Raw genomic sequence first — 19,131 nt, forward strand, 5'->3', positions numbered from 1 at the left:
GAAAATATATAGATCAGTGTACACAAAAGTGGATATGTCAGAACTTACAGATAAAAAGAGATGAGATGGTTGACTTGTGGCTTTATTATTATTTTTTATGTTACAAAGGTGAGTAAAATATTCAAGAAGATAAAGGAACAATGTAAGCAAAGTCTTGGAAGTAGTGATAAAAATGGAACACGTCAAGAGCATGTTGTCATTGTGCCTGGTCTCAGGATGTGACAGTACAAAGAGAAAGTCAAGACTCATGCATTTTATAATTGAAAAAAAAATTAAATTAGAAAATGATCAAAATAAGAATATAAGAATTGGAGAGCTCTCATCATTAATCTTTTTAAGGATTATTTTCCTTATAATATTCTGAAGCTTATGCTTTGTCATTAAAAAGAATGATTTCTAGTCTGTCCCATCTGTGATGGAAAAAGGGTTTAGGGTCCCAAGGAAACAAAAATGGAGAGCAGGGGTTTGACCAAGACCCCAGCATTGGGCCCTCCAGTGGTGGGAGGTGTCAGCTCACCTGACATCTGATAAGGCAGAAAGGTAATTAACCAATAAGAGACAAGGTGTTACCAGAAAAATGGAGTTCGTGCACCTGATTACTAATTAATCAGGCGTGAGAGCACCTTGTAGATGCATTCACTATTTAATTATAGCAGCCTCTCTTGGCAAAGGAGCATATGTTCCCAGCTTAATCTACTGGTTTATACTGACATCAAATTGTCATTATCAGAAAGAATCAGGCCTTTTGATTATTTCCACTAATTTATTGAACACTCAAAATTAATGAACCCCAGGTCTTTTAAATGTGCTCAGTTGGTTTGGAAGATGGGAGGAAAAAGGGGGTGGGGGAAAAGACTTCATTAAAAGGGCAATTTGTTTGGATAAAGGTAAAGCAAATACATTTCATGGGTGATCTGAATTATATTGGCAAAAACCACATGAATTCTAAAAAGTGAGCCTACAAAATGATGAAGACAAAATAGGATATGGGGACTGACCTACTGGACACCATTGGCTTTCTAAGCACATATGGCTAAAAGTCCCCCCCGTTTCTCAACTATTATTTGCTACTTCTCTTGGAGAAACTCATTGTAATTAAGCTAAATCAAATTAAAGCAATCAAAATAAAATGTTAGATATCAATTGTTAGGTTAACTAACAAGGACATCGTTGTTGTTTTTTTTTTTATTCTAAAAATTTAGTTAGTCTGGGAAGCACATGTAAAGTCATCTTTCTCACAAATGAATTTCCTTAATATTAAGATGATCCTTGTGTGACATCCATGTTGTGGCTTTTTATATTCAGTTGCAGGTGAAGGTCAAGTTCAAGTGATTCTCCTGGTGAAGGAAAGTGTGCCCCCAACTATTTCAGGTGAGTATCAACCCACTGAATGGAAGTGCCCGGTACAGAAGAATGTCCTCCAGTAGTTGTAAACGCCTCCTCACTGTATTTATAAACAAGAAAGTATCAGCCCTAATGTGTTTATGCCTGACAATTCTCTACTGTGTTACCCTATAACTAAAATATGTGTCTGCATGTCAAAGAAAGATATAAGGGTGCATTTATTTGTCAAAACAATAGAAAGTAAGAATTAAAACATGTAAATAAGCACATTTCATAAATTATGGACCATATGTGCACACAGGACTCCAGATCTTCAGATGGGCCATTAGGCCCCCTCCAAATGGAAAGAAAAATTCAAAGTATCTCTAAACTTTAATTGTTCCTGGTAATTTCAGGAAAAAAGGGTAAACAAACCTTCCCCCAAAGTCAGATAATTTTGTGAACTTTAACTCAAAAAATGCCAAATTCTCACAATCTGAATATCTCATAACAACTGCTTATGTATTTCACGGTTTGTTTTTGTTTACCCTGAGTCAGTTTAACACTATGTTTGCAGGAGGGATAAATCTATTCACAGGTGGAATTCCCCTTGATTTTCAGTGTCATTTTGTGTTATGTCAGAACAGCCATATATAATAATCAGAAAATGATCTAATTCTTTCATTTGAATTAATGAATTAATGAGGCAAAGATATTGGACTAAAACTATGAACTAAAAGAACTAATGGCTTCTAGTCGATGCTTTTGGGGCATTGAAGAGTATAAATTGAGATTGTTTTTGTAACATTTTTTTGAGCTTCTATAGTACTTTATTTTCTATGCCCTCTGTTTTTAATCCCTCTTTTCCTTTAGCTGGCTCAAAATGCCCTGTTATTGAATGCCTCTGTATGAGGTATGGGGGAATTCAATAATGGACAAGATGGAATCATCTTTGACTTCATGGGGTTTTATTGTCACTTGGGGATGGATATCAAACAGGTGACTAATTTCCTCAAAATAACTGTAACAAAGAAAAGGTACCCTATAACTCTTATCTCTCTGAAAGTCCTATACTCAAATTCCCTAGGAGATTTTAATGGATTTGCTGAGCCCCTACTTTGAAGAGGCCATATATTGCGAAAGTGTTTACCAGACTGCCTATGGGTGTCCTTCCTCTAGTTCAACCAGCTATAGTCAGGATAGCATGTCATGTAGTACCACATATGAAGATTTCTGTATTAGGGATTCTGTGGAAGGACAGCATGGGTGATCAGCATCTGAGGCATTTCAAAAGGGGTAAGTTTAACTGGGAGATGTTTCATTTTGTCAAAGGCAACACACTGGTAAATAGGAAGCCAATGCTTCATAGAGTAGTTTTTTTTTTTTTTAAGGTATTGGAGATTGAACCTGGGTCTCATGCACACCATATAAGCTCTCTATCCCATGGAGCTATATCCCTAGCCCAAGTAGTAGGATTGTAATAAGAAAAGGGACCATATAGGTATTCCTATATAATCTGCTTTACTTTACAAAGGGTGTGGGAGTCTGGAGATTAAACAGTTTCCATAGTTATATCTGAGTGTTTGAGCCTAGAAAGAACTCACATGTCCCAACTCAGTCCAGTGTTCTTTATGCTATCTCATGCAGCCTCTGATGTGTTTAAATTACTTTTTTGGGACATATATTAACTTATGAATTCAACTAAATTCTAGTTTAATTAGAACTAGCATACTCTCACTCATCAGGAAGAAATTTCAAATAATATGGGTCTAAGACATTGCCTGGTTCCTATGGTATAGGTTATATGTGCTAATGTCAAAACTTAAATATGGGAGCATATTTTATTTAGTGAAGGAAGAGTCCTATAGAAAACAATAAAATTATTGCAATATCAACAATTCTTTGCCACACACACACAAAAAAAATAGAATGAATAATGGAGTTCTCTATGTCAAACCATTTAATTGTTCATTACAGATAAGTAATACAGATGAAATATTTGGAAGACATATTTTGCAGAGAGAGCCTCTCAGTTTACTCCGTCAATCGAGGGCCTATTTTGTGTACAAAATAGTGCTGTCATAGTGAGGGCATTGTGGACAAGAAAATTTCAGGGCAGCAGAAACTAGGGTACATATGGGCCAATGTCAGAGAGAGGCAGAGAAGGTGATGGTGGTGTAAGCTTCTATATAAAAGCTTAGTGGATTTGGTGAGAATGGATGCTATTTTGGCTTAAGGTGGAATCCATGTGTTTGAAGAGCCTAATACAGATCTTTGGTGCTTCTCTAACATTTTAGCTTTACTGGTTTTTCTCAATATCCACTGTACTGTACTGTATACAAGACAGGAGAGAAAAGGATGAGTGAAGCAATTCCCTCTTCATTTGGTAAAAGATGAAGAAATTTTTGAAAAGTCTGTGCTTCAATCACATTGTCATGTCGGGAGGCTAATTGGCAAATAATGTCCACAATCACATGAGAACATCATCAGACAGTCTCTTCCTAAGTTTGCCAATCCTTTCGCCACAGACCTAAGTTTATATCCTTTCCTCTGGACTCTGAGAATCAGGCAGCCCCTTTCTTATTTAAAGCCAGCCTATCCTTTCCAGCATCTGCTGAACTTTACCTATCAGATAACGACTCTATCCTGTCTGGTTGACTTTTTTGTTTGATAGTTCCTTGTGTTCAGAGCTTCCCAGTGAAAAACAGACATCCCTCACCCAAAACATTGTGAAAAAGAAATTCTCCTTTAGTTGATACCTCTTCTGCAAACTTCCTGAAAGGCTAGCATCCCTTTGATGCAAAGCCACAAAAAGTGGGGCAAGTGAAGGCATGACAGGCAATATTTGACTCACACGTCAAGCCTGAGACCATCTCCAATCTGGCTACTTTTGGGTGACAAACTTTTAGAGGGAAACAGAATGACACCTTCTTATAAATGCTGGTCCTGACAAACTTTGTGGACTTCAGTTTGGAAAGAAGTCTAATTCTTCTGTGACTGGAAAGGCAGACTGAGAGTCTGAAATCTGAAAGTTGTCCTCTCTTCAGTGAACTTCTGGGAAGATCTGACCCAACATCATTCCTTCTTCCCCTCTGGTGTATTCCACAGTTCACTGCAATATGGTCTCCTCCTCTACCACTCCACAGGGGCCACTCTTGTCTTGATCACCCAAACCCTGATACTATCAATGGTCACTTCTAATTCCCTCTTTTACCCGAACTTTGCTGTTAATGAGATCACTTCTGCCTTCTGGACTGCTATTTCTTAGGCTTCTAAGGAAAGATGAACACTGTATCTCTGACTGTTGCTCTTGTTGGCTTCTTTTTCTCTCTTCAGCTTTCAATATCAATAATAGTCATATGGGGTAGAACCCTGGTATTAACTATTTAGAAATATAATTACCCAACAAGGGACTGAAACATGTTTTAATCTTGAGGCAGGATGGTATATAAAATGGTCAACTTTGTACATAACATTCCCTAGTTAAAATAGCTACCTGCGGGTCTGGTTTGTTCAATTAAAAAGAGTTTCACCCCTCCTATAAATTTGATTTAAAATGACAGAAGTGATGTTACTTTATATCACCATTATCTGTGATATAAAGTTGAAGTAACAAAGGGTATTTGAGGTTTGGCATGGACGTTTTAAAGAACCTAGCTATTGCCTCTTTAAAATATCACTAAAAATGCATCAGAAACATCCTGTCTGGCCATTGTGGTGTGAGTTAGTGGCCACCCCAGAAGTTTCTCTTATCATATTCCCACTTGTATATTCAGTTATAACACTGAGAAGGAGGGAAAACTGGTAGAAGGCTTGGGAAAGCATTAGAGGGTAGATGTCATAAAACATTTTAAAACCTCTTTTGAGTGAGGCTTAATCCAAGACATTATGCCATGGTGTATGGCGTACTTTGTGGTAATTAAATTGCCTATGATTTCCACTTGGCCACAATCTCCATACCTTCAACTTATCCTGGTGTTCTAATTAGACCATAGCTACTGGGAAATTGGGTGCTGGCAGAAAAATAGTAACTGAATGTTCCCCAAGGTTCAGACATCAGACATTTTCTCTTTTCACTTTTCAACCCTCTGGAGCTACCACAATCATCATTGGAGATAAAATACAACCTCTGGATAGATGATGCCAAATCTCTCTCTCTCTCTCTCTCTCTCTCTCTCTCTCTCTCTCTCTCTCTCTCTCTCTCAAAACTGTCTCCCAGATTTCAGATTCAGGTTCATACACTGCTTGCTTGTCATATTTTTTTTTTAACCTGGAGACTTCAGAGGTATTCTGGATTCTATATGGACAATTCATATAGAAGTTGATAGAATTCATCAACTTCTGGAAATTCTGGGTCCCCCTGCCTTCATTACCCTTTGCACTCTGGCCTCTGATCTTTTCTCCTGCCTCAGCATTTACCTCCTGCTAGTTCTGTGATTCAGCAACATTAGGTCTCTGTGGTTCCCTGACTTGATCTCTCGTTTCTTGTCTTTGCTTATGTTCCTTCCTCCATCTATGGTGCAAACCCTTTCCCTTCCTTACCTTTACTACAACCACAACCTCTTTTTACCTGTGGAATTTCTTTTTCTTTCTTTCCTGACATTCTGGGGATTGAACAGGGCTTTGCATATGCTCGGCAAATGTTCTGTCCCTGAGCTACATCCCTAGTCTTTTTGTTTCATGTTATTTTGATACAAGTTCTTGCTAAATGGCACAGACTGGCCTTGAACTTCCTTCCTCAGCCTCCTGAGTATCTGGGATTACAGGTGTGTGCCACCATGCCTGGCCACCTATAGCTTCTAAGTTCTTAGAATTACTGCTCAGTTACTTATGGCTCCTTCAGGAAGCTTCTTTTGGCCAAGTCTAGCTTCCTTCCTTTGTTAGATACTATTAAAGAGAACACCTCTGTATACATGCTGTTTTGATTCTCCCAATATTTAATGACAAGATGGTATTAGCTCCTCGGCAGCCCAGAGATATTTTATTCCTTTTTGTATCCTTACACTTTTAGGGCAGTTCTAAGAAGAAAGGTGCTCATTATTTGTGCTTGCAAATTTAGCTAGTAATAGGTGGGATTCCCTCCACCCATCAAAAGAGGAGGGCTTTTCATCTTTCTTTCTGAAATAGTCTTTCTGCACATCTGACTCTGTCCCAGTGATCATATCCCAGAAAAAAAAACAAGAGGATACAGATCATTGTGCTGTTGTATATGGTGTGATAATGGAAGTCTCTATTACATTCATATTTGGATTCTTTGATAGAGGTGCCAGTGGAATGGTTGAAATGATATTTCATCATCAGAGGTAGAATCAGTGAGAGCCAACTGGAACATATGATCTGTATGTAAATTACTGCCCTGAGAAGTGCCCAGATCACTATCCTGCCACTGATATGTGTTAAGAGCTGTAAGGAGATCACACTGGCTTAGTCATGTACTAAGGAGTCTTTTTATGAAGATAATCAGGACTATTAGCAGATTTACATAGAGAGATAGATCATACCCCATTACTTACAATTAAAAGAAAAGTGGAAAGATCCTAAATGTCAGACATCAGTGACATTATGGAACGTAAGTTATAGATTTTTTTTTTTTGCATTGAGGATTGAACCCAGGAGTGCTCCACCACTAACTTATGTCCCCAGCCCCTTTTATTTATTTTTAAATTTTGAGACAGGGTCTCACTAAGTTGCTAAGGCTGGCCTTAAATGACGATCCTTCTGCCTCAATCTCTCAAAGTGCTGGGATTACAGGTGTGTACCACATACCTGACAAATTATAGATTTTTGTATGATAGAATATTATGTAATTATTAAAATTATGTTCTCAAGGAATTTTAAAGACATTAGAAAATGCATAGGAAAATGACTAAGCCAAAATGGTTATGCTATCATTCAACAATATAAAAATGCAGATAAATTCTAGAAGGAAACACCAATGAAGGGTTGATGGCAGTTATCACTATGAGGTGGTGACATTATAGGTAATTACTATTTTTTCATTATTGAAAATTTGCAAATACTCTGTGATAAGCATATGTGATATTTATAATAAAGCAAAACTCAAATGTTTAATAAGATTGGAATATATTTTTCCCAGAAATGGAGATACTAAAAGAATTGAGAAATTATTTTCTAGGTGAAAAATATTTTTAATAGACTCTTATAAAGTATCAATATCCCTGATGAATATAGATGCAAAATTATTAATAAAATTTTACTGTCAAATTACATACAAAAACACATTAAAAATATAGTGCACCATGATCGAGTGGGTTTCATTCCAAGAATTCAAGGTTGGTTCAACATATAGAAATCAATAAATGTAATTCACCACATCAATAGACATACAGGCAATAATAACATGATTATATCAATAGATGTAGAAAAAGCACCTGACAAACAGCATCCATTCATGTTCAAAACACTAGAAACACTAGGGATAGTAGGAAAATACCTCAACATTGTAAAAGCATATATGTTAAACCCAAGGCCAACATTGTTCTAAATGTAGAAAAACTGAAAGCATTCCCTCTAAAAACTGGAACAAGACATAGATACCCTCTTTCACCACTTTTATTTAACATAATCCTTGAAACTCTGGCCAGAACAATTAGGAAAAAGAAATAAATTAAATGGATACAAATAGGAAAAGAGCTTGAAATATCCCTATTGGCCAATAACATGATCCTATATTTAGAAGACCCACAATCTCCACCAGAAAGCTTCTAGAAATCATAAAAAATTTCAGCAAATTAGCAGGAAAATAAATTAATACCCATAAATCAATTCATCATCTTAAATGATGAATCAGCTGAAAGAGAAATTAGAAAAACTATCTCGTTCCAAGCATTAAAAACAAACAAAAACAATACTGGGAATCAATCTAACAAAAGAGGTGAAAGACCTTTACAATGAAAACTACAGAACACTAAAGAAAAAAATGGAAGAAGACCTTAAAGATCTCTCATGTTCTTGGATAAACAGAATTAATATTGCCAAAATAGTCAGACTACTAAAAGTGTTGTACAGATTTAATGCAATTCTTTTTAAAATTCCAATGATATTCTTCATAGAAGTATTAAAAAAGGTCATAAAATTCATTTGGAAAAATAAGTGACTCAGAATAGCCAAAGCAATCCTTAATGAGAAAAGTGAGGCAGGAGGCATTACAATAGCAGACCTTAAATTATACTGCAGAGCTATAGTAACAAAAACAGGATGCTCTTAGCACCAAAACAGGCATGAAGAGCAAGGGATAGAATAGAAGACACAGAGACAAACTCACATAAATACAGTTATCTCATACTAGACAACAGTGCCATAAAGATACATTGGAATAAAGATAACTTCTTTAACAAATAGTTCTGGGAAAACTGAAAATTTATATGTAGCAGAATGTGAACCCTTCTCATCCTGAACAAAACTCAATTCAAAGTGAATCAAAGACCTAGGCATTAAACCAGAAACCCTACATCTACTAAAGAAAAAGTAGGCTCAACAATCCATCATGTCAATTTAAGAACTGAATTCCTCAACATGACTCTTAAAGTGCAAGAAGTAAAACAAAAATCAATAAATGGGATGGAATTAAACTCAAAAGCTTTGTCACAGCAAAGGAAAAAACCAAGAATGTGAAGAGTGAGTCTATAGAATGAGAGAAAATCTTTGCCACCTGCACCTCAAAGCATTAATCTCCAGGATAGATGAAGAACACAACAACAACAACAACAGCAAAACACAAATAGATCTAATCAATAAATAGGCAAAGGAACTGAATAGATATTTCACAGAAGAAGAAATAGTCAATCAACAAATGAAAAAATGAATAGATATTTCACAGAAGAAGAAATAGTCAATCAACAAATGAAAAAATGCTCAACATTTCTAGCAAATAGAGAAATGCAAATTGAAACTATACTGAGATTTCATCTCACTCCAGTCAGAATGGCAATAATCAAGACTACAAGTAACAAATATTGGCAAAGATGTGGGGAAAAGGGTACACTCATACATTGCTGGTGGGACTGCAAATTGATGCAACAACTATGGAAAGCAGTATTGAGATTGATTCCTCAGAAAACTTGGAATGAAATCACCATTTGACCCACTTATCATTTGACCCAAAGGACTGAAAATCAGCATACTATAGGGACACAGACATATCACAGACATGTTTATAGCAGCTAAATTCACAATAGCTAAGCTACAGAACCAACCTAGGTGCCCTTCAACAGATGAATGGATAAAGATAATGTGGGATATGTATACGATGGAATATTACTCTGTCACAAAAAACAAAATTATGATATTTGGCAGAAAATGGATGGATCTCTTATGCTAAGTGACATAAGCCAATTGGCCCCCAAAATAAAGCTTGAATGTTCTCTCTGATACGTGGATGTTAACACAATGGGAGAGGGGATAGAAGTTCAGTGGATTAGACAAAGGAGAATGAAGGGAAGGGAAGGAGAAGGGAATAGGAAAGACAGAATGAATTGGATCTAACTTTCCTATGTTAATATGTGAATAACTCACAGTGAATCTCCACATCATGTACAACCATACAATTGGGGTCCTAACTGAAATAAAATGTACTCCATGTTCATACCAATATGTCAAAATATACTGTACAGTCATGTATAATTAAAAAAAAACAAACTAAGAAAAGAATCTTATGAAGCATTACAAAGTGGTTACTTTTGGAGATGAAAATACCCCCAGATTCCTAAAATAAGGATGGAATTTGGAAGTTTTATAGTGAATCAGATGTTCATATTTACTTGTGTTTTTTTTCCTTTATTTTTTAGCTTCCACTTCTGCACCTGAATCAATTTTAAAGTGGTCAGTTCCTGAAACATGGCAAGACGTTGAAGAGGGATGGGGAGGACACAACCATACCATACCAGGCCCGGGGGATGACGTCCTGATTTTACCCAGTGAGTGAGACACCCCATGAGATTAATCACAGACAGACTGAGCCAAGTCAACCTGATTGAGGATTATATTTTACTTACATTTTACAACACAGTAAAGACAGTAGAAAGGAATAACTACTTGTTTTATAGCCCTCTTTGAGATAATATAGGAGTCTCACAATGCAGTGAAATCCAGGACAGACAGTCTGGATTATGTTTATTAAAAGTGAAACAAATAATCATCATGCCAAAAGAAGGGAATCATTTGCTAACTAGATCACTTTCTAATGTTTCAGAGACAAATTTACACCTTCCAATATTCTTAAGTCTGAAAGACAAAAAATGGAGGAGAACAACTTATACATGCCTCCTTATTTTTGCCTTTGTGGATTTTATATACAGGACTTAGGACAAACGAAAAATTCTCCATTGCCAGGTGTGGTGGCGCACGCCTATAATCCTAGCAGCCCGGGAGGCTGAGGCAGGAGGATCGTGAGTTGAAAGCCAGCCTCAGCAAAAAGCGAGGTGCTAAACAACTCAGTGAGACCCTGTCTCTACATAAAATACAAAATAGGGCTGGGGAATGTGGCTCAGTCAGTAGTCGTGTGCCACTGAGTTCAATCCCCAGTACTTAAATAAATAAATAAATAGATTAAGAAAAAAGAACAACACCCAAAACTCTCCATTGTCATGACTTCTCAATTATAGGGAAAAATAGATTAATAAAATAGAAAAATATTTATCTGTCCATTTGTGCTTACGTTTATGTGTTCATCCATTTCCAACTGTCTCTCACATACCCAGGTACAGGAGAAAAACAATTCTTAAGACAAACAGAAACACACACCCTTATTTACAACATTCTTTTTCTTAAAAGAAAGTTCAGGATAATAACAGAAAATCTCCTTAGCCTGAGAAGTAAATATTTTTCATAGAATAATTATATTTCCTCCAAAAGACCTAATTTCAATATGGTTTGATTTGAACCTCTTAAGGTAATAGGAATTAAAAGAAGATCTGTAATGGAAGAAAATTTGGCCATCCATAAAATAATAATAATGTCAAATACTAAGCACTAATAGTGTACCGAAAACTGTTCTCTGTGTACTAAATTATCCCTCAAGAAGACCTTGTAAGGGAAATAATATCACAGTTTGCATTTCTGCAGACAGAGATACAGAGGTCCAGGACAGTTAAGTTTCTTATTCAAGGTCACACAACTTGCAATTCAGCAGAGTGAGGAATTGAACACAAACAGATTCCAAGTCTTTATTCTGAAACAATATTTTCTCTTTCTAAAAGGACTGAGGGTAAAATAAAATGAAGTAGTTATGTTGTTTGCTCTATTTACAATGGCAGAATGAAGGCAGAATAAAAAAAAAATACACTGATGACCTTCTGGGCCCTGGTGATGCCTCTGTGTAACTGCACCATGCAGAGCAGGAGGGAGTGGACTGCCCAATACAAACTCGAGTTATTGTCGTCTGGCTTCCCCATCATCCACCTCTCTTCAATGGAGGATGTAACTTTTTGAATAAACAAGCTTGTGAGTCATCTTATATGGAAAAGGAAAATCTGTTCTGTCTCAGCCATCTCTTTGATGAATCTAGCCAGCGGATTCGCCCTGGGCTATGGTTTTTCCCACTAAGCAAGCTGTTTCTCCCACCCCATGCAGGAAGCAAGAGAAGCTTTTGAAGGTTGCCAAGCTTTTAGCGTCCTCTGGGGCCTTTGTGCTGAGCGATGAGCCATCTCGCCCATCCTGCCTGGCAATGTACTCCCTGTGCCCACTGGGCCCTGGCTCCGGGAGCCCCTGGTGTTCCCCATCATCCTCTGTCCCTTTGTTCATGGCTAGCTCAGAAAATGGGTCTGAATTCTCCATGAAGCTGCTCTTAAAGAGCACAAATCTATGCTGAAGGAAAAAGGGAGGGGGCGGTGGGCACTGGAATTGTGAGCTACCTTCTCATTAGCCCTTCAGTGCTATGGGGAGAGCAAGAGAGGCAGTGTCTCTTCAGTGCACACAGTATGTTCATTATTTGTAGTTTTCAAGTGGAAAGACAGAGACACAGGACATAGAGTCAGATCCTAGCCCTTTGCCTATTGCACTCTCCTCTTCCCACATAACCTCTTTCCTAAAGCCAGCAAGTGACCTGCTCCCGGGCAGCACTGGAATCCAGCCTGCTGCTCAGTTTTGAGGCTTCTGCAGGAGCTGCTGTGATTTTTTTCCCTTCTGACTTTTGGCGAATGCCTCCTGATGCTTTGACCTCCTCTGGAGGGAGCCTCGCTCCTCTTCCTGCCTGTGGTCTTGCCTCTCTCTCAGCCCTTCTTCACCTTTTCTTGGCTGTGCTGTTTCCTGCATTCCTACTCTGTTTGAATCAAGTTTCTTCACCTAAGTCTGACCCAGGATGGATGCTCAGGAAGTGTGGCTTAGGTGATGTGCATGATGAGCTCAGGGATACCAACCCTGATTCAATCACGACGTGAATCTGGGGTTTGACAAATACAACTACTAGACCTTAGGAATCTGTGGAAAATAACATCCTTTGATCAGATTCCTGGAAATTATTAAGTGATTTTTTATGATGGTAGCAAGTGTCATTTGAGTGCTTGGTGTGCATCAGGTACTGTGCTCAGTGTTTTATGTTGATTTTTTTCACTCAATACTCACACAGTACAAGAAGTTCCTATTTTCCACATTTTTGCTGACAGAGAATTTGGAACACAGAGAGGTTAAGTAACCTGCTCACCTTTTGCCCAGTCAGTAAGGAAAGAAGATGAGAAGGAAATCAGAGAGTTTGACTAAGAGCTCTAATACTTGATTGTATACCTTTTTTTTTTTAAAGTTACTACCTTTACCTGAACTGATTTAAAACTAGGCTGCATATTATCCTGAATTTCAATTTCTCTGTTTGCTATTCACATTGTTCCCTTAACTAGAACTGAAAACAAAACAAAAAAACCCCAATATTATCTATTATCTACCTATTATCTTATTCACTGTATGTTAAATGTTCTGTTTAAGGGATTTAATCTTTGTTTGTTTGTTTATTTTTGGTGCTGGGGATCGAATCCAGGACCTTCTGCATGCAAGGCAAGCACTCTACCAACTGAGCTACATCCCCAGCCCCAAGGGATTTAATCTTACCACACTTGAAAAATCTAAAGAAACTGTCAAATAGGTATCTAATGCAAAGAAACATTATCAAAAACACCTTTCTTGCATCTGTCAGCAAAATAACTCAAATTAACAGTGATTTCCTGTTCAGTTTAATAAATATTTACTGAATATTTCCAATGTTGGAGGTGAAGTGCCAAGTACTTAAGATCTGGGTCCCAAAGACAGTAAGGTACAGCCATGACCTAAAATAGCTGGTTAGTAATAGTTGATTTAGCTGAGTTAGTAAAACTCACAATGCCTTATCATACAACATAGCTATAATAAACATAGAACGTGTTTAGAATCAAACTCTTTCAGGTGAAAGAGTAAAGATTTCATGGAGGAAGACGCATTTGAAATATTCTGAAAGATGATGTAAGAAGTTGGGATGCAGTTATGAGGCACATGGGGATATTGAGCTGTTAAACTAGGATAAACCTGGGTTCACATTGGATTCTGATGTTTATCAACTGTGTAACATTGGTGGAAACCTTTCTGACCCTCATCTACAACATGAGGGCTATAATTAATATATCATTACGTTAAGAAGATGAAATGAGATGGTATCTGTGCACATGGTCACTGTGTAGAATATGGTGGTAATGAAATTATAGATGAGAGCTGTGATTTGTAATGTATCAGGTGCTTTTTTCCCTCATTTTTCCATCTGGCCACCCCTCTTGGCCTCTGGTATTAGCGACACTTTGTATTTGCTTTCCAATGGCTTATTATTTAATTTTCACAACATCCTTGGAAGCTAAATAGGTAATAACTATTATTACAGTAAAAACCCATTTTTACATAATACGATTTTAATGGAACTGCTGATTTTACAAAATGAAAGTGACTGGTAAAGAAGATTTAAGTGATACTTTTGAACCTCTAATATAATTTTATGGTGTTTTGTGTATTTTAATTCATTAATAAAGGAAACGTGTAGAACATTCCCATCATTATTCAAATAGAATAGCATAATTTTTCAATAAAATTCTTAGGGTAAATTGCCTATTTCCATTTTCTGGGAAATCAATTTTATGGAATGACCTCAGACCCATCCTATTCCATAAAAATAGGACTTTACTGTACTAATAAAAGACACCACTACCTTAAGTATGGTACCATTTTCCTTCAAGGCGTTCTTTCTTTATAGACATTAGATTTTGAAAGAGCTGTTCATTTTTCTCTGTGGTATTATATGGAGTAAACTGAGTTGATCATGAAGAACTAGCTCTTTTAGTTTAGTTTATGATAACTTTGCCTCATACAAATAAGTACATCTGGCTGTCTCTGCCTTCTAAATAGTTGGTGAATTGGCCCAATGTATTCTAGAATTCTTAAGTGTTAGGAACAAGTTCTATGTAACTTAACATGCAAATTCTAAGCCTTGAAGATGAGTTGGTCAGTTGGTAAAATGATCTCTTTAGCTTCTCTTCTCCATGCTTTTTCCTGAACTTACCTGAGAGGATTTTTGTAAGAGGTTTTGGGGCTTTTCTCTGAAGGATTCTCAGCATTGGAAGGTTGATACCTTTTGCACAGGGCAGACTTGGTGGAAGAAGAATGTGTTATAATTCCAAATAATAGGATTCCGTTTTGAAGGGTACAGTGATGATATCATGTAGCCTCCAGCATCTTTTATTTATTTATTTATTTTGGTGTGTGCATTTTGGTTAAATTCACTGTTTTATTCTCTGTATTACTTTGAACTGTTCTTATTTGCAAAGATGAATGGGAGAGTACTGTTGTTTCTTTTATAATAATCCTTCTGTTTGTTCTGATTTTCAATACTTGGGTACTTTAAATGGCAAGAAAGGCTCATCAAAGTTATGTGATGATAAAAGATGGCAATATTTAATGCATTTCCTTGTTTAAGTGCAAGGCATTATAACAGATTGGTGATCTGAAGATGATTATAAACTAGGAAACAATATTTGAGGGGAGGAATTTCTATAAAATATTATGATGATTATAAACTAGGAAACAATATTTGAGGGGAGGAATTTCTATAAAATATTATGATTATAGAATTATTGTCTTTTTCTTATCTGTGATTATATTTACTATGAATTGCACATACATAGCAATTTGGGTTTAGAACACCAATTAGAAACAAAACATTGTAAACATTGGTGTTGTTTCTTTAGCTGGAATAATTCTTGTAATATTGGCTTTGTACCATTTGTATGGGACAGAAAACTATAGCTTGCTACCCACTTATTCTGAATTATTAGCAAGTGGGAGGGGAAGAAATTTATGCTTAGATTATTGGCATCCTTTCTATGATACATGGCATCAGAATGGTGATAGTTGGAATGTGGATGTTCTGGAACTCTATCATTACCTGACAAGCTGCCAAGAAACCTACAAGCTTAAAACACCCATTTTATTTTGCTCATAATTTGTTAGGAGGGCCAGGTTTGAGAGTTATTGTTTGGTTTCTTCCAATAATTACAGTCAGACCACAGCTAGAGTGAGGTTAACTAAAGGTTAAACTTGGCTGCATGGTCAAAGATGTCTCAATCATGTGGCCAGCAGTTGAGGCTGGTTTGGGGCTGGGAATTTATCCAAGAAAATCAACTGAAAGTCCTCAGTTCCTGTCCTCATAGGTTTCCCTGTGGAGCTGGTTGGGCTTCCTGACAACATGGTGGCTAGATTCTGAGAAAGAGTAGCTTAAGAGAGAGTACCCCAAGAGTGAGTGGTCCAAGAAAACTAGATGGAAGCTGCATGCCTTCTGAGCCAGTCTTATGTCCCCAGAATATCATGCTCCTCACATCCTATTGGTCAAGCAAGGCACCAAGATAGCCCAGGGTCAGGGAAGGAAGATTAGTTTCTATTTCTAACTGGAAAGAATAGCAAAGATTTTGCAGCTGTCTTTAATCTACCACTGTGTATATGTTTATGTGTGTGAGTATGTGTGCATGTATGTAATTAAGAGCAGATGTATCTGACTTAATTGCAAAGGTATTTTAGAATCTTCTAAATTTGTGCTGTTTTTCTCATCTAGGCAGACCTTATTTAGATTTTGTTGGCTTGTGTGAATCAGAAATTACATAATACCAGGAGACAGATTGGCCAAAGGATTTCAATTTCCTTATTTTTATTACTTACAATGCATAGTTACTGCACGTTTTCTTTTCTTTAAGTGCTATTCTTCAACCCTTCAAACATAATTCAACCCCTGATTTAGAATTTCTCACTTTAGAAGGGGATGAGTGACAGTGTGTGGGCTGCAACCTGTGGCCAAATTCCAACACTCAAGACCAGGAACATCTTCTCAGAAGAGAGGAGGGTGGGATTCCAAAGAGGGTTGGGGTGGGGATAGAGGAAAAAAATGGGGGCACTTTATTTCAGGGCAGAAATGAAAGACTGAAAGAGAAAACAATCAAACATTTCTTTGACCTTATTTAGAACACAAACTGGAAAGCCATTTTTTTGAGACTTTATAGGGAGAAATAGTAGACAAATACATGATTTTTAAAGAGGTACCTTTGACACAGAAGCTTTTATCAGTGTTATTATCAAATAAAAATAATAAAAAAGAAAATCTAAAAGGATCTTTAAAAATGGTATAGTCCTTTGTTTTTGCCAGTTACTTAGAAGAGAACAGAGATAGATTTAGTGAATCTTACTTCATGTTAAAGGATGCTGAGACCATGTCCTAAGCACAGAAAGGAAAAGTAAGGATTTTAAACTCCATAAAATAGATGTTCCCTTAGACATCTATAGGCAGGATTTTTTTTATTTTAATATTGAATGTAAGTTGACTTTTCATATATCTAATCATTGAGAAATATACTATAGAAAATTACAATTTAAAAGTAATATAAGAACAACATTTTTTGCAATATAGAGTCCTTCAATGAACAGAATGATAAGCAATTTATTTGTTTTATTTTGTGGTAGATTTACTTGTATTAGGTAAATATTAATATATGTTAAATATAGATAACATGAAATTATTAAGCTGGTAGAAAACTTGGTGTCTGTTTAATCCAAGTAAAATAAGCTAAAATGATCCAACTGTTTTATAAATTGTGAATAATGTGTTAGTATTATTCTCCAAATTATATGATGCTTTGTGCCAAGCCTTTGAATTTCAGGCTTCTTGTTTCCAACCCAAATACTGCTATCTACCTCCTAAAATTTAGGAGAGGGAATACAGAACTTGTCTGTTGTGTTTTAGATTTGTGTCTGTCACATAGGATTGCGTTTGTGAGAGATAGCACTCAGAGGTTGGTAATTGCTTGTAAAATGCAATGAGCATGGTTCAAATGGCTAGTCTAAGTAAACAGCACTAGCCCTTAACTTCCTGGCCAAGACAGGTGACATGGTGTCCTTTGTAGTATGGACATCCAAGAGATGGAATTTTTTAAAAAATTACAGCTATGTGTAGTTTCCTCATAAAAATAAAATTTTGATTAAAGCAACAGCAGCTATCTTTATTTCCTTTAAGTGACATAAAAGGAACATAAAAATATAATTATGTTGAGATAAGTTAGCACTTTTTCTCTAATCTCAAATTGTCAATCTATGTTTGACTCAATCATAGTGTTTGTTTCTAGGGTAATTAGAATCCACTTAGAATCTTCTCTTGGGATCCAAAGTCAGGTAGCCCCTGACACTTTTTATGGCTTGCTAACTTGCTGGAACTAATTAGAGTTTTACTCTAATGGAGTGATTTTTTTCCAAACCCTATTCTTTTCTCACTCACCTGAGAAACATACTCATTGTCAAAGTCTGTTAGTCTTAGTATCATAAATTATAGTAATTTTAGGAGGAGACATACTTCCTCAGGACACATAGATCCTAATTTAGGTGGGTGTAGGGATATAAATCTTGGTAAGTGTGAAATATTTAAGAGACCCTGATTTATTTTTGTACTTAGCCTCACCTAGAGATCCATTGATTGTACATTTCACATTCTCATCTTCCATCTACGAGAGATCTGGGCCTACTGAGCACCTGTGTTCCAGCTTGAGTGGAACCTAACAGGTATACTTGTAAAATAGCCATGATGCATTCCTTCACTTACAAGAGGTGTGATCTATTTATTTATTTGCTATTATAGTAACTTCTTTCTCTTGCATAACTCTACAGAATTCCATCTGCAGTTTGCAACTAATTCTTCATGGGACTATGTTTTAGCCTCCCCAGAATTTTGAAGAATATTTTAGGCTTTTCAATACAAATGACAAGCTTCACGGGAAGGGTAAATGTGGTGGTGGTTGCCATATAAAAATATTATGTAGCATAAATTTGATTGGAAAGCAGAATTAGCAAGTTATCAGTTTTATGCAGGGTAAAGGGAGATGAGTGTAAGTATGATCAGAACTTTTACATGCAGGTGACTGGTTATGGGTGCCATCAAAAGAAATAGAGGATGCAGGGAAGGAATAGGTTTAGTAGGAAGAATAATAATGTTCATTATAGATGTATGTTAAATTTCATGAGCAGAGGCCTAGATGGTAAAAGGAAATGTGGATCAGGAGTTTAGAAGGAAAGCCAATGGGGAATTTGGTTTTAGATTTGGTAACCCTCAGAAGAGTTGACCAAAGAAGTTTTAGGGATTGAACAAGGGTTAGAACCAACATGGGGACCATTGCAGAGAAATGTAAGAAGGTAGTAGAAGACAAGATCTTGGAGGAAATTCTAATTTAAGTGGTAAGAAAATATATTAGAGAAGGATTAGCAATAGTGTCAAAGGAGAATCAGGACAACATAGGGCAATAAGTGAGTATACCA

At 36.5% G+C, this 19,131-nt stretch overlaps 1 protein-coding gene across 1 annotated transcript in view; it reads left to right on the forward strand.

Annotated features, from left to right (window-relative positions):
• Pkhd1 (PKHD1 ciliary IPT domain containing fibrocystin/polyductin) overlaps positions 1 to 19,131 on the forward strand; it is a 426,978-nt gene that overhangs the window by 219,494 nt on the left and 188,353 nt on the right. The window contains exons 50-51 of the mRNA XM_026400889.2: positions 1,306 to 1,371; positions 10,131 to 10,259. Coding sequence (XP_026256674.2) covers positions 1,306 to 1,371; positions 10,131 to 10,259 — 195 coding nt within the window. The remainder of the gene's footprint in view (positions 1 to 1,305; positions 1,372 to 10,130; positions 10,260 to 19,131) is intronic.

Source organism: Urocitellus parryii, chromosome 8, assembly GCF_045843805.1.
Source record: "Urocitellus parryii isolate mUroPar1 chromosome 8, mUroPar1.hap1, whole genome shotgun sequence".
Taxonomy (NCBI): Eukaryota; Metazoa; Chordata; class Mammalia; order Rodentia; family Sciuridae; genus Urocitellus; species Urocitellus parryii.